The sequence below is a fragment of the Microcaecilia unicolor genome, chromosome 13 (assembly GCF_901765095.1).
Source record: "Microcaecilia unicolor chromosome 13, aMicUni1.1, whole genome shotgun sequence".
Taxonomy (NCBI): Eukaryota; Metazoa; Chordata; class Amphibia; order Gymnophiona; family Siphonopidae; genus Microcaecilia; species Microcaecilia unicolor.
In genome coordinates, this window is record NC_044043.1 from 47,769,070 (window position 1) to 47,781,962 (window position 12,893).

Sequence of the window (12,893 nt, forward strand, 5' to 3'; positions counted from 1 at the left end):
AAGGTGACCACATAAAACACTGTCCTGTCTTTGTACAGTTCATCTTATGCACTTAAGTGCTGAATTCTGTTTTTAAGCACACGTCCTGAGGTACGGTTGCAATAGATACTTTCCTGGATTGCGTTCTCCTCCCTGCTGTATTACCTTTTTCTTGCTGTACTATTATAAGTATGATTGTTTGCCCTTTCTTATAATTAAATTGGCATTCCTTTTCCTTTTCTCCTAAATTTTTATTCTACATCGCATTGACCCGCAAGACAGATAATGTAGTATATCAAGATTTGGTAATAAACATAAAATATAAGTTTTAGCTAGCCGCATACAACTGGATATTCATTGCAGACAAGGCATTGTATCAAATATCCAGGCATAAACCCGGCGGTGGACAAGAAACTGCAGACTGCCATTGGCTGAATATCGACTTTCAAAGCTTTTAATTTCTATATTACCAGTGATGATTTTATGCCAAGTCAGGCCAGCTTGCCAAACTGGAACCTTTATGAACTTAGTTCCTGATTCTTATTGCAACTGAACAGAATGTAAACAGCTCAGATAGATTCTCCTGAGCAGTATATTAAGTTTATAATAAACTTGAAGGTGGAATCCACCACTGCGCTGACCTGTTAACTTTTAATGAAAATATCTACAGTCTAAGAAAGAGCTTTTCACACTTAGGGCCTGATTTATTTTCTCCTATTCAAAGGGCAATTCTGTAACTGGGTACCAGCATTTACATGCCCCTCGCACATGTAATTTACAGAATACTAGCACTTTTTTTAGGTAAATACTAGCAGGGCACCTAAGCCTGTAAGGGTGCAAATAAATACAAGGGGGGGGCATACATGAGTGGGATTCTCACTTAGCGCATAACTTACATCCTATGGCTGGTGTAACAGTGGGTATATAAACATAAAGCATGCCAGATACCAGGCTGCGCTAATATTTTGTGATGGAATCTGGATGCCCAGATGTTCTCCTCGGGGTAACAAATGGAGTCAGTGAGTTATAGAATTTTCCCCTCCGTGTCCATCAGGAAAAAAAAGTCTTAGTGAATCAAGCCCTAAATATGATACGTTATATGACATGCTTGATTGTACCCAATGGTTTCTGTACTCTTATATTCTATGATAGATGATTTTTCTGCATTTGATTTGTATGTTTCCTCACCATTCTAATCTTGTCATTAAATTGCTGTGTGAGGGGAGGACGTGACGTCATGAACAGGAGCGGTTGCTGAATCTCCCGCTCCTGTCAGCTTACCCGATAAACCCTCAAAACCTGGCGATTTAAGCAGCAGCGACCCCCCCAACCTTATAAATCTGGAATCGGAAACCAAGAGGTACACTATTGCCTGATCAAACGTGACATTATGGCAGCGAAAAGCGCTCGGAGCGCTAAAGATAAAACACGTGTTGGAGAAGACAAAATGGCGGCCCCGCCAAGCCCGCCGGCGCACACAGTGAGTTCGGCTTGGGTAGCGGAGGTGGTGGCGGAGGTAACGAATGCCATGGAGCCTCTGCTAGACAGGCGATTAGCTCCTATTGATAATAAACTAGATTTAGTCCAGGAGAATTTAGGACAGTTGAACAAAGACCTAGCAGAGTTTCAACAACGCCAGGGGGCCTTGGAAGATACAGTACTGAAAATTGAGGCAGAAAATGTAAAACTCAGAACCCAACTAGAAGCATATGAAGAAAAGCTGGAAGATCTCGAAAACAGATCGCGCAGAAATAATTTGAGATTTGTTGGTCTGCCCGAGGAACTAGGAACAACTAATCTGAGAGCCTTTATAGAAAACTGGCTCATTGAACAAATACAAATACCTGCAGATATGGGAGCCCTCCGAGTGGAGAGGGCACACCGGGTGGGACCCAGACGCTCGGAAAGCGGGGGGTCGCGTGTGGTGATCTGCCGACTATTAAATTCTGCACATAAAGAAGCTATACTGCAGGCTCTGCGGAAAGATCAAGAACTGCACTATGAAAACAAAAAAATTTTGTGCTTCCAGGATTATTCGGCAGCGGTGGCGTTGCAAAGGAGGAAGTTTTCCCCGATTTGTACACAACTATTTGAAAAGAAAATTCGTTTCGCCTTGCAATATCCAGCAAAATTACGGGTCACCTACCAGGCGGAGACAAAAATTTTCACTTCAGTGGACAAAGCACAGGCCTTTTTGAGTTCTATTGAGAATCGTTGATTATAAGAGAGCCAAAAGGCTTGAGAATATGATGGATACAGAGTGGACAGCTATAAGGTTGAAGTGAACATGGATTACAAAATGTTACGTTGAACATGGGTTATTACTGTTTAATGCAATGACAGCACTTTGCCTATTAACCACTGATTTTGATATTAAGAGGAAACAGATAAGCAGCGGTGAAGCAACTGAACCATTAAAATAAAAACTATTATGGGCTGCCGTTGATAAGAACTTGCAAAGTAGCAGGAAGACTGGGGATATACAGACCGGACCAGAAGCTGAGAGGCAAGACACACTTACTAGAGATATCAGGTCTTGGAAGATTCTGAAGAAATAGAAACAGCTTAACAAGCAGACAAGACAAGTGAAAGGTTGCAAAATAGAGATGTTGATGTATATAAGCTGAACATATACAGAGTTTTGATTTTCAATACTATTGTTAATAATTTTATGTTGTTGATATAAGGATGAGGGGGGTTTGATTTACATGAGGGAGGGGGTAAGGGACGTTATACGTCATGGTCCTGTACTGGGGCTGGGGGAAGTCACAAGAGGGACTAGGGTTAGCTAAGGGGGGCAGGGGTAGTAGGGTGGAGGGAGGGGGGGGTTCAGGGGGGGGGAAATGTAAAGGTCTGGAAGACACAACATATGAAGATTTGGAAGGGAAGTAAATGGCACATTTTGGAACTGGGAGGGGGGTGGTGGCTGGGACACCCCTCTTTTAAACAAAGAAGATATAGATCACAAAGAAAGGAGTCTAACAGGAAGAGGGCCCACTGAAAGTTGTTACATGGAATGTGGGAGGAATCTCTTCCCCCATTAAACGTTCTAAAATCTTGCAGCATCTACAGCGACACAAAGTAGATACTACTACTACTACTATTTAGCATTTCTATAGCGCTACAAGGCATACGCAGCGCTGCACAAACATAGAAGAAAGACAGTCCCTGCTCAAAGAGCTTACAATCTAAATTCTAGCAACACATCTAAGCGAAATACTTCCCTTCCTTACCCACCAAGATCAGAATGGATTCACTCCCAGTAGACCCTTAACGATAACTCCAGGTCAATTTGGAATATATAGCTTTATTGCAAGAAACCCACTTATCAGATGTGGAACATGCGAAGTTGCGCACTTGGTGGGTGGGAGATTGCATCTCAGCAGCAGCCAAGGGAAAGAAAGGAGGGGTTGCCATCTTGTTCAGAAAAGGGATTGTAGATAAATTGGAGACCCGATATACAGATCCGGGGGGGAGATTTCTGATCTGTGCAGCTACTATAAATAGACAGACAGTGCTGTTTGGGAATATATATGCCCCGAACCACTATGACAGGAGGTTTTATAAGATGATAACACTGAAATTACTACAACAGAGCTCTCTACCCATAATACTTGGTGGAGATTTTAACACAGTAATGGACCCACAGATAGATTGTACTGGGCCACGGAGACAGATACCTAGACAGGAAAATCGGGGGCTGCCCAATCTCTGTCGACAGATGGGGCTGGTAGATGTTTGGCGGACTCTCGAACCACAAGGGAGGGACTACACGCATCTTTCACGAGCACACGATACGCAAGCACGAATCGACTATCTATTAGTTTCGGAACAGCTTTTTGGTTCAGTGCCAAGTGCAGTTATAGGGGCCACAGTAATTTCAGACCATGCATGGGTGGAAATGTGCTGGTTACCCAAAGAGGAGAGGGCAAGAAGGAATAGATGGACATTTCCTGTGGAACTCTATCGAGACCCAGTGTTTAAGGCATCTATGATTCGTAGTTGGAACGAATATAAGCTACATAATGAGCCATATGCGAATCGCCCGATCCTCTATTGGGAAGCGGCTAAAGCGGTGTTTAGAGGGGAAATCATCAGCTATATGGCCCATAAGCGTAAGGCCAGGATACAAGAAATACTGAGATTGAGCCAATTAGTATGTAAGGCGAGGAGAAGTTATGGTCGACAACCCTCTCTGGATAATAAACAGCATTTATTATCCGTACAGACGGCATTAAATGAACTTCTTCATCAAAAAACCGTGAAAACGCAAAATTATTATAAATATCAGTTATATAAATATGGCAATAAAGGAGGGAGATTAATGGCGCGTTTAATTGCGAATAAACAGGGGAAAACTAGGATACTGACCATGAAAAATGAGCTAAATAGGAGAATCTCCACAGACCAAGGCATTAGCGAGGTTTTTTATGACTATTATAGGAAGCTGTATGAGAACCCAATGGATAAAGGCCTATCGGGGGACTCTTATTTAGAACAGATGGAGTTGCCGAGTCTCACCTCGCAAGATGAACAGAGGCTTAATAGCCTAATTACGACAGACGAGGTATCATGGGCCATTAAACAAAGTCAGTTGATGAAAGCCCCTGGAATAGATGGTTATAGGGCGGAATTTTACAAACTAATGGGAGAGGAGATAATAGAGCCTTTAACCTTAATGTTTAATGCGTTGGTGGAGCGAGAACAGGTGCCCCCAGAACTGAACACTGCATGTATTGTTGTAATTCCTAAGAAAGGGAAAGATCCGGAATTGGCGACATCATACCGGCCGATCTCACTCTTAAATTTTGAGATTAAATTACTAGCTAAGATCATGGCGAATAGACTAGCAAACATACTACCCAACTTAATTCAGGATACCCAAGTAGGATTTGTAAAGGACAGAACAATTGCTAAAAATATCCATAAAATCCTGACATCTTTGGAAGCCAGCAATAGAGAGAACAAAAAATCACTTTTAATAAGCGTTGACGCGGAAAAAGCTTTTGATCGGGTCCATTGGGAATTCTTGTATGCGGTCCTTCGGAAATATGGATTTTCAGGTAGATTTGTGTCAGGGATAAAAGCTTTGTATTCGAATCCGAGAGCCCGAATCTCGGTGAATGGGCTTGTGACATCAGATTTTGACATAGCTAGAGGAACACGGCAGGGCTGCCCCCTATCACCTCTTTTGTTTGTACTCACGTTAGATCCTTTATTGAGAGACATAATGGAGCAACCAGATATAGCTGGCATGCAGATAGGAGGAGAGGTGTTTAAGGTGGCAGCATTTGCTGATGATATTTTAGTTCATTTGACGAACCCGCAGGAATCTTTGGATGCATTGTTGGAGGTCTTCTCAGAGTATGGAGACTATGCGGGTTTTCGGTTGAATCGTGAGAAATCAGAAGCCTTGGCCTCTTCGGGGGAGATATGGAGAGAATGGAGAGGGGAGTTCCCTCTGAGGCAGGCGCAAGATTCTTTTAAGTATTTGGGGATTCTGCTGCCCATGGACACCTCTCGTTTATATGCTCTTAATACTACTTGGTTGTTGCAGGAGACACGAAACGTTTTACAAGGCTGGATGGATTTACCGTTATCGCTGTTGGGGAGAATCAATCTGATTAAAATGGTACTATTCCCTAGGTGGCTGTATGTTTTGCAGACACTGCCAATTTGGTTGTGTAAGAAGGATTTGCAAAAGTTTTATTCACTGGCTTCTAAGTTTTGCTGGAAGGGAAAGAAACCAAGAGTCCGATTTTCTTGCTTGGTCGGTAACTGGAGGTTGGGTGGAGTGGGAATGCCGAATTTAGCATTATATAATCAGGCATGTCAGTTACGCCATTTAAGAGATTGGTTTCTAGGAGCACAACGCTATACTCCTATAACGATGGAGAGGGCATACTTGGGATCTTATAGACTTTTTTCATTGCTACACCACAAAATAAGTAACCTGCCGGAGGGATTGCGTAGAAGTGTGTTGGTACGCCCGCTAAGGGAGGCATGGAGGAAACTGGTGCGGCAGCTTGGGGGAGATCCAACAGTATCAGATCAACTTACAATCTGTGGGAATTGCGAATTTATACCCGGGATGTCGAGTCGGTATTTTGTAGATTGGGAGAAACAAGGACTTATATGCTTGGGAGATCTGCTAGATGGAGATGGGCGGCCCCTGCTAACTGAAGAAATACTACGTAGAGTGGGAGATTCCTGGGGTAATAGGTTTGCCATAAGACAAATACAACATTATATGGCATCATTACCGGAGTCTTCCTTGTCCAGACAGGTGGGGGGTAAGTTACGAGAGTTTTTTCATTCAATGGGCGAGGGAGAAGTTACGGTCTCCTTACTCTGTAAAGCATTACAAAGATGGCAACCCCCTAGGGAGTATGGATCGCTGAAAAAAGCATGGGAAAAAGAATTGGGCTTCGAACTAGGGGCATGGGACGTGCCGAGAATAGTAGCGCGCATTCCTGCTTTAGTCACAGATGCTCGTTTGAGAGAATGTGCATATCGATGCATCCATAGAGGGTATGTAGCAATGACACAATTAGCACACATGGGAGGAGGTCGTGGCTCAAATTGTATTAAATGTGAAACGAGCCCAGGTACATTTTTACATATGTTTTGGAGTTGCCCTAGAGTGAAAAGATTTTGGACTCAGGTTAGAGACTTTTGGGAAAGGAGACTGGGCGTCAGGACCCGGGGAACAGTTGAACAATTAATTTTAGATCTGCCAGAGTCCTTTAGAGGACAGAATCGCTTTGAAGTATTGTTAATTCGCAAGATGTGTTTGTTGGCAAGGAAATGCATACTACAATACTGGACGGTCAAAGACCCTCCGGCTTACTGGCACTGGAGAAATCAGTTGCATCAGCTGATTTCCTGGGAGGCTAATGAGATTAGATTCTCACAGAAAAAGAGGATCGCATTTTTGGCTCTTTGGGGCCCTTACTTACGTATTCTAAGCCCAAGAGGCCGGAGCCTGCTTCTTAATGCAAAGTGAACTTCCTATTATTGATTCGATAAAGATCGACCAGACTGAGTAGGGGAAGAGGGGAGGGGGGGTGGCTGGGGGGATGAGGAGGGGGGGACGGGAGGGCTAGGGTGGGGAGGGAGGGGGGAAGTTACAGTCGGGGAGGGGGTTTGGGGAGGGAAGGAGGATTATGTAGTAGGTACCTTATTGTTGTTTATCTACGGAATCGTGTTTCTAGAGAGTATAGATTGTGTTTGTAGACATTATGCGATCCCTCTACAAGGGGAGTATTAAGAGAGGAAGTCATTGAATCTGTTATAAGAACATATCGATATCTGTGATGGGAGAGCGAGAGATAATGTGGAATACTGGTTCAATTGTTCAATTGTTATATTGTTTGTCATTAATAACAATAAAATTGTTTAAACATAAATTGCTGTGTGAAGCTTTGCAGTCTTAATCTTTTTTGCCTGTGTTGATTTATATTCATGTTCAGATTTAATATTAATATGCTTATAATATTTTCCCAGAACCCCTCAGTGGAATGAGCTGCAACCACCATTCAGTTCAAGCCACCCTTTGATTCTTGCAGCTGATGTGGTACAATACTGTCAGTATCTGCTGGCTGGTAGTAAGTAACAAACCTTCATTTACCTCCTATTTTTCTTAATTCTTCTGCATAATATGCCTCAAAATAGTAAACGACTATGATTCAGAGTGCATAGGTAGATATTTTAGTTGGCAAACCGCCATTTGAGGTTTTTGTGGGACTTTAGTGAGTGTTGTAATGCAGTATATACAAAAGCAGGGCTTTGTGCCACTCATTGAGGTTTCTCTGTTTCCTTCAAGGTGACAGGAAAGAAGATTCCCTACTTGATTTCCAGAATATCCTGTTTTCTCATATGTTTTTAATTGTGGCCTGGAGTGTCATTTACCTCCACTTTGCCTCCTTTTCTGGTTTCATACTTTTGGGGATTGTGTTGTTACTGCTAATTTTTTTTTCTCTTCAGTTTAGAGAAGATCTGCAAAATGTTACAGAACAAACTGTACTCAGAGGCTTAGGTAACTCACTAAAAGACAGATGGGAATGGAAAGATATGGTAAAAACATTCAAATATTTAGCAGACATTTTACATGTAAAGAGAAATAGAAGGACACAGGATCATGATATGAATTTGTAGGAAGGAAGGCACAGAAGGTGGGGAGGAGGTATTCGATGGAATGGAATCTATCAGGATTTCAGGAACAGGAGCTTAGAACTGGGAATGGGGATGGGAATTTGGTTCTTGCTGTCAGAGATACAAAGTGGGGGTTGAAGGTAATCAGGCTGGGTAGGGAGTTACTTCTTGCTTACCAGTGTTTTATTTTGGTTATTATGGAGAAGGAGGTACTAAGATAATGATTTCATATGCATGTGCATTCTCTACATATTATTACTTTAGTACATTGGTAGTTACTTCAACATTCAATGCATGCACTTATAAATTTACTTTAATTTTAGCCTGCATATTTCTTAACGTATGTTTAAGAATGCTTCAGATGGATACAAAGAGGGGCATAATCGAACGCGAACGCCCATTTGTAAAAACGTCCATCTCCGAGAACGGGTCCATGAAGGGGCGGGCCGAACTGTATTTTCAAAAAAAATGGACGTCCATCTTTTTTTTCGAAAATACATTGGATTAGGGCGTTTTTTGAGCTGGGGGTTTTTGTTTTTTAGCGATAATCGAAACCGAAGCGTCCCAGCTCAAAAACGACCAAATCCAAGGCATTTGGTCGTGGGAGGGGCCAGCATTCGTAGTGCACTGGTCCCCCTGAGATGCCTCTATGCCAGCCTCAAATATCATACCTAGCTCCATGACAGTAGTATGCAGGTCCCCAGAGCAATTTTACTTTAGTTGGTGCTGCGCGGGACCCATGCAGAGAGGAAAAATCGGAAGAAAAAAAAAAACAAGCAAGCTGTCATGGAGCGGGGGATGACATTTGAGGCTGGCTTACAAGTTGGGAAAAAAGTGTTTAACATTCGTTTTTTTTTGGTGGGAGGGGGTTAGTGACCACTGGGGGAGTCAGGGGAGGTCATCCCCGGTTCCCTCCGGTGGTCATCTGGTCATTTAGGGCACTTTTTTGGGACCTGTTCGTGAAAAAAACGGGTCCAACAAAAGTGACCTAAATTCTCTCTGAAAACGCCTTTCTTTTTTCCATTATCGGCCGAGCACGCACATCTCTGCTCAGCCGATAACCACGCCTCAGTCCCGCCTTCACCACGCCTCCGACACGCCCCCGTCAACTTTATGCGTTCCCGCGACGGAGTGCAGTTGGAAACGCCCAAAATCGGCTTTCGATTATACCGGTTTGGGCACCCACAAGAGAAAGACGTCCATCTCCCGAATTAGACGTGTGGAGGGGCATTTTTGATATGACGTCCAAATCCGATTTTGGACATTTTGCAAAAAACATCCAAAAATCTAGTGCCGAACATGGTCATTTTCAAACCAGAAAAATGACTATCTTTTTGGTTCAAAACTCGTCCTGTTTTAGACATTTTTGTGCTCAGTGTATATTTCTTTAAGGGTCATTTTCAAACAAAAAGGGAAAAATGCACAGACAAGCCATTGGGATGTGTGGTGGTCAGCAGTCTTACTAGATTGGCCACACAGACATCCCATCAGAACAGTGGGGCAGCTTAAGGTGCACTGCAGTGAACTTCACATTAAAAAGTCCCAAGTTATCAAGTTCAAGGCAGGAAACAGTCACACATTATATACAGGTACCTTCTCTGTCCTTAGAGAGCTCACAATCAAAGTTTTGTACCTGAGGCAATGGAGGACTAAGTGACTTGCCCAAGGTCACAAGGAGCTGCAGTGGGAATTGAACCCAGGATGCCAGGATCAAAACCTAGTACACTAACCACTAGGCCACTCCTCCACTCCACGTCACATCATAACCCCTTATATTGCATGGTGAGTCCTCCAGGAATAGCAAAAAATATACAGTACCCAACTGTACACCACTACAATAGCCCTTATGCCTGCAGGTGTCACCTATATGTGAGTTCAGTAGATATTTTGTGGGTTTTGGGCACTCACACTTTCCACTACAAGTGTACCAGTTAAAGTGGGATATGGGCCTGGGTCCTTTTCTTTACAGGCCACTGCCATGATTACTGGGCTACTCCAGGGACCTACTTGCTGCTCTATGAAGAATGGCCATTATATCTGCAGCTGTAATAGAGCCTGACTTTCACCTCTTAGGGGGTGGGAGAGGGTCATTCACCACTGGGTGATTAAGGGGAGGGGGTCATGCCTTTATCCCTCCAGTGGTCATCTAGTCAGTTTGGGCACCTTTTTGGCACTTAGTCGTTATTGAAACAGGTCTAGCCAAAAATGTCCTATTTTTTTTACAATGTTCCATCAAACATATAAATTGCGAGTGACCGTACTCACCCGCAAATGCGCAGTAGAGACTTTCCTTCTTTGTCCTGCCCCCGCATCAATACGTGATGACGGGGGGCGGGACAGAGAGGGAAACTGCGCGAAGGGGAGGGAGAGAGGGAACCACCGATGTCGCAACCGCTCCCCCCCCCCAACTGGAGTCACCGCCGCCGCCCCCCCCTCCACCCGACCCGGGCCCTCTCTTCGCAATTCAACTTACAGCACTGAAAACGCAGCAGGCAGATCAGCTGAGCTGCCGTCAGCCTTCCTTCCCTGCCTCTGTCCCGCCCTCGCCAACGTTACGTCACACGAGGGCGGGACACAGGCAGAGAAGGAAGGCCGACGGCAGCTCAGCTGATCTGCCTGCTGTGGTTTTGGCGCTGTAAGTTGAATCGCGAAGAGAGGGCCCGGGCCGGCGACTCCGGGGGGGGGGGGGGGGGGGAACGGTAGCGGCGACCTGGCGAGGAGGGTAGCTGGAAATCTCGCCTGTTTTAACGGGCATAACGGCTAGTTATTACAGAAAAACATCTAAATCATAAGCCTGCCTTTGTCCAAAACATGCCTCCAACACACCCCCTTGAGATTTAGATGAACTGCATAGAAAAACATCTTAGAATTGAGTTTCAAAAATAATGATTTGGGTGTTTTTGCAAAAATATCCATCCATCTGCCGCATTGTGCCATTTTTTGGATGTCTTTCTGTTTTGAAAATGAGTCCCATAAGTTCTTAAGATTAAAAGCAGGGACAATATGGGTGTAAATTAGCTAAACATTTAAATGAATTATGGATCACTTTGGCATAACCATCCCAAAAACAATTCACAATGATAGTTATTATAACTAAGAATAATCAAATGTATGTAAATATACAATCAAATGCATCTCTATACATAATAGCAGAAAGGATTGATGTATTTGTTTTGGTCTCAATATTCAGTGTTTTTTACCCAGCCAGGAGCAGCACTGGCCCTGGCAACTAAACGCGCTGCCTGCTGCTGGCTGAATATTGTGGGGTTTGTGTCTGTATATTCTGCTGCACAGTGTCACAGCCCACTCACTGCATTCCATTGTGGTGCTATTAGCCACAGAGCCTAGGACGAACTGCTGCCACTGTAGGTGTTATTGGCCCGGGATGAACAGACTGAGGAGTAAAATGATAATCTGGGTCTGCAGCTGATGTTATGACCGTTTCCAGAAATCAAGGACTGCAGCCCTGGATCATTTCATGCATTTGATTATTTATTTTAGGTAGCATATATAATTGATTTTACAATATCAAGGATGTACCAAAACAACTTAAATCATTTAATAAACCCAGCACGTGAAGACACAAGTCAGCGTATGCCTTGTAGCGCTATAGAAATGATAAGTAGTAGTAGTTAACCAATAGGTAAAAGTTACAGCTGTAAAGTAGAAGAAAACAAAAAAACACATGAAAGTGAAGAAAAAAGCAGTTTACATACACAACCCCCGCCCCCCCCCCCCTAAAAAAAACAGCTGAAACCTTATTGACCACTTCACCTGCTCATCCCAGGCTCAGCTAAGAGTACCTGCAATGGCAGCAGCATTTCCTGGGATCTGTAACTGACAAGTGGGCTGTACCCACTGATTTTCTTGAGCATATACTTCCAGTCTCTATCTCTTGTGGAGGCATATTTTCAAAGTACTTGGACTTAGATAATAACTTGTGGAACTTTGTAAGTCTAAGTGCTTTGAAAATGAGCCCCTACATAGCCTCTCACTCAGGTTATCGCACTCATTCCTGCTTCTCCGGTGCACTTCCATCCTCCCTCAACTCAAGCAGCCCCATGCACAGCTACTTTGCAATCAAAGCCACCACTGTCTTCCAGCTTGTACATTCACTATCACTTGCTCTTAGGCCTACTGGCTGAATTCCTCATACATGACTGGTCTGACAGTACTTTCACTACAACTGCCTGTGAAGTGGGAAGAAAAAGAGGAAAGGAGGGAGGATGAGCAAGAGAGGGGGGAGAAAAGAAGGAAGGAGTTGAGTTACCTACATCCCCCTCTGTACTCAGAGCTGTAACCCCCGGTGTACTCCCAACATACACACAACACCCTCCACCATACAAACCCTGTGCCCATCTTCCACCTCGCATTAAGTATCATGACCTACACTCTCAACCCAGTTAGTACCCATGCAGTTCCAGGGGCACAGGCACACACACATGATAAGGACACTTTTGATGAGTGCTTAGAGTGACCACTCAGTACAAAGGAGAACTGCGAGAGAGAAGGAGGGAGAGAGAGTGACTGCTGGGCACAAGCAGTGACTGAGGAAGTGAGAGGCCAAAAGTGAGTCCTGGAGACAGGAAGGAGGTATTTTGAGTGAGAGAGAGAGGAAGTGCTGGGAACAGGGAGGAAGGAATGAGAGAGAGAGAGAGAGTGACGGTGTCAGGGAGAAAGTAGTAGTGAATTCTGAATGCCTAGACTAATGAACAAGTCCCTCCGCTAGTATAATAAAACGTCCGTAATCTTACGTCCAT

General features: G+C 43.9%; 1 protein-coding gene across 2 annotated transcripts in view; it reads left to right on the forward strand.

Moving 5' to 3' along the window:
- BCAS3 (BCAS3 microtubule associated cell migration factor) overlaps nt 1–12,893 on the forward strand; it is a 1,139,946-nt gene that overhangs the window by 658,559 nt on the left and 468,494 nt on the right. For both annotated transcript variants that reach the window (XM_030222408.1, XM_030222409.1), the window contains exon 19: nt 7,486–7,586. In XM_030222408.1, the coding sequence (XP_030078268.1) occupies nt 7,486–7,586 (101 nt within the window). The remainder of the gene's footprint in view (nt 1–7,485; nt 7,587–12,893) is intronic.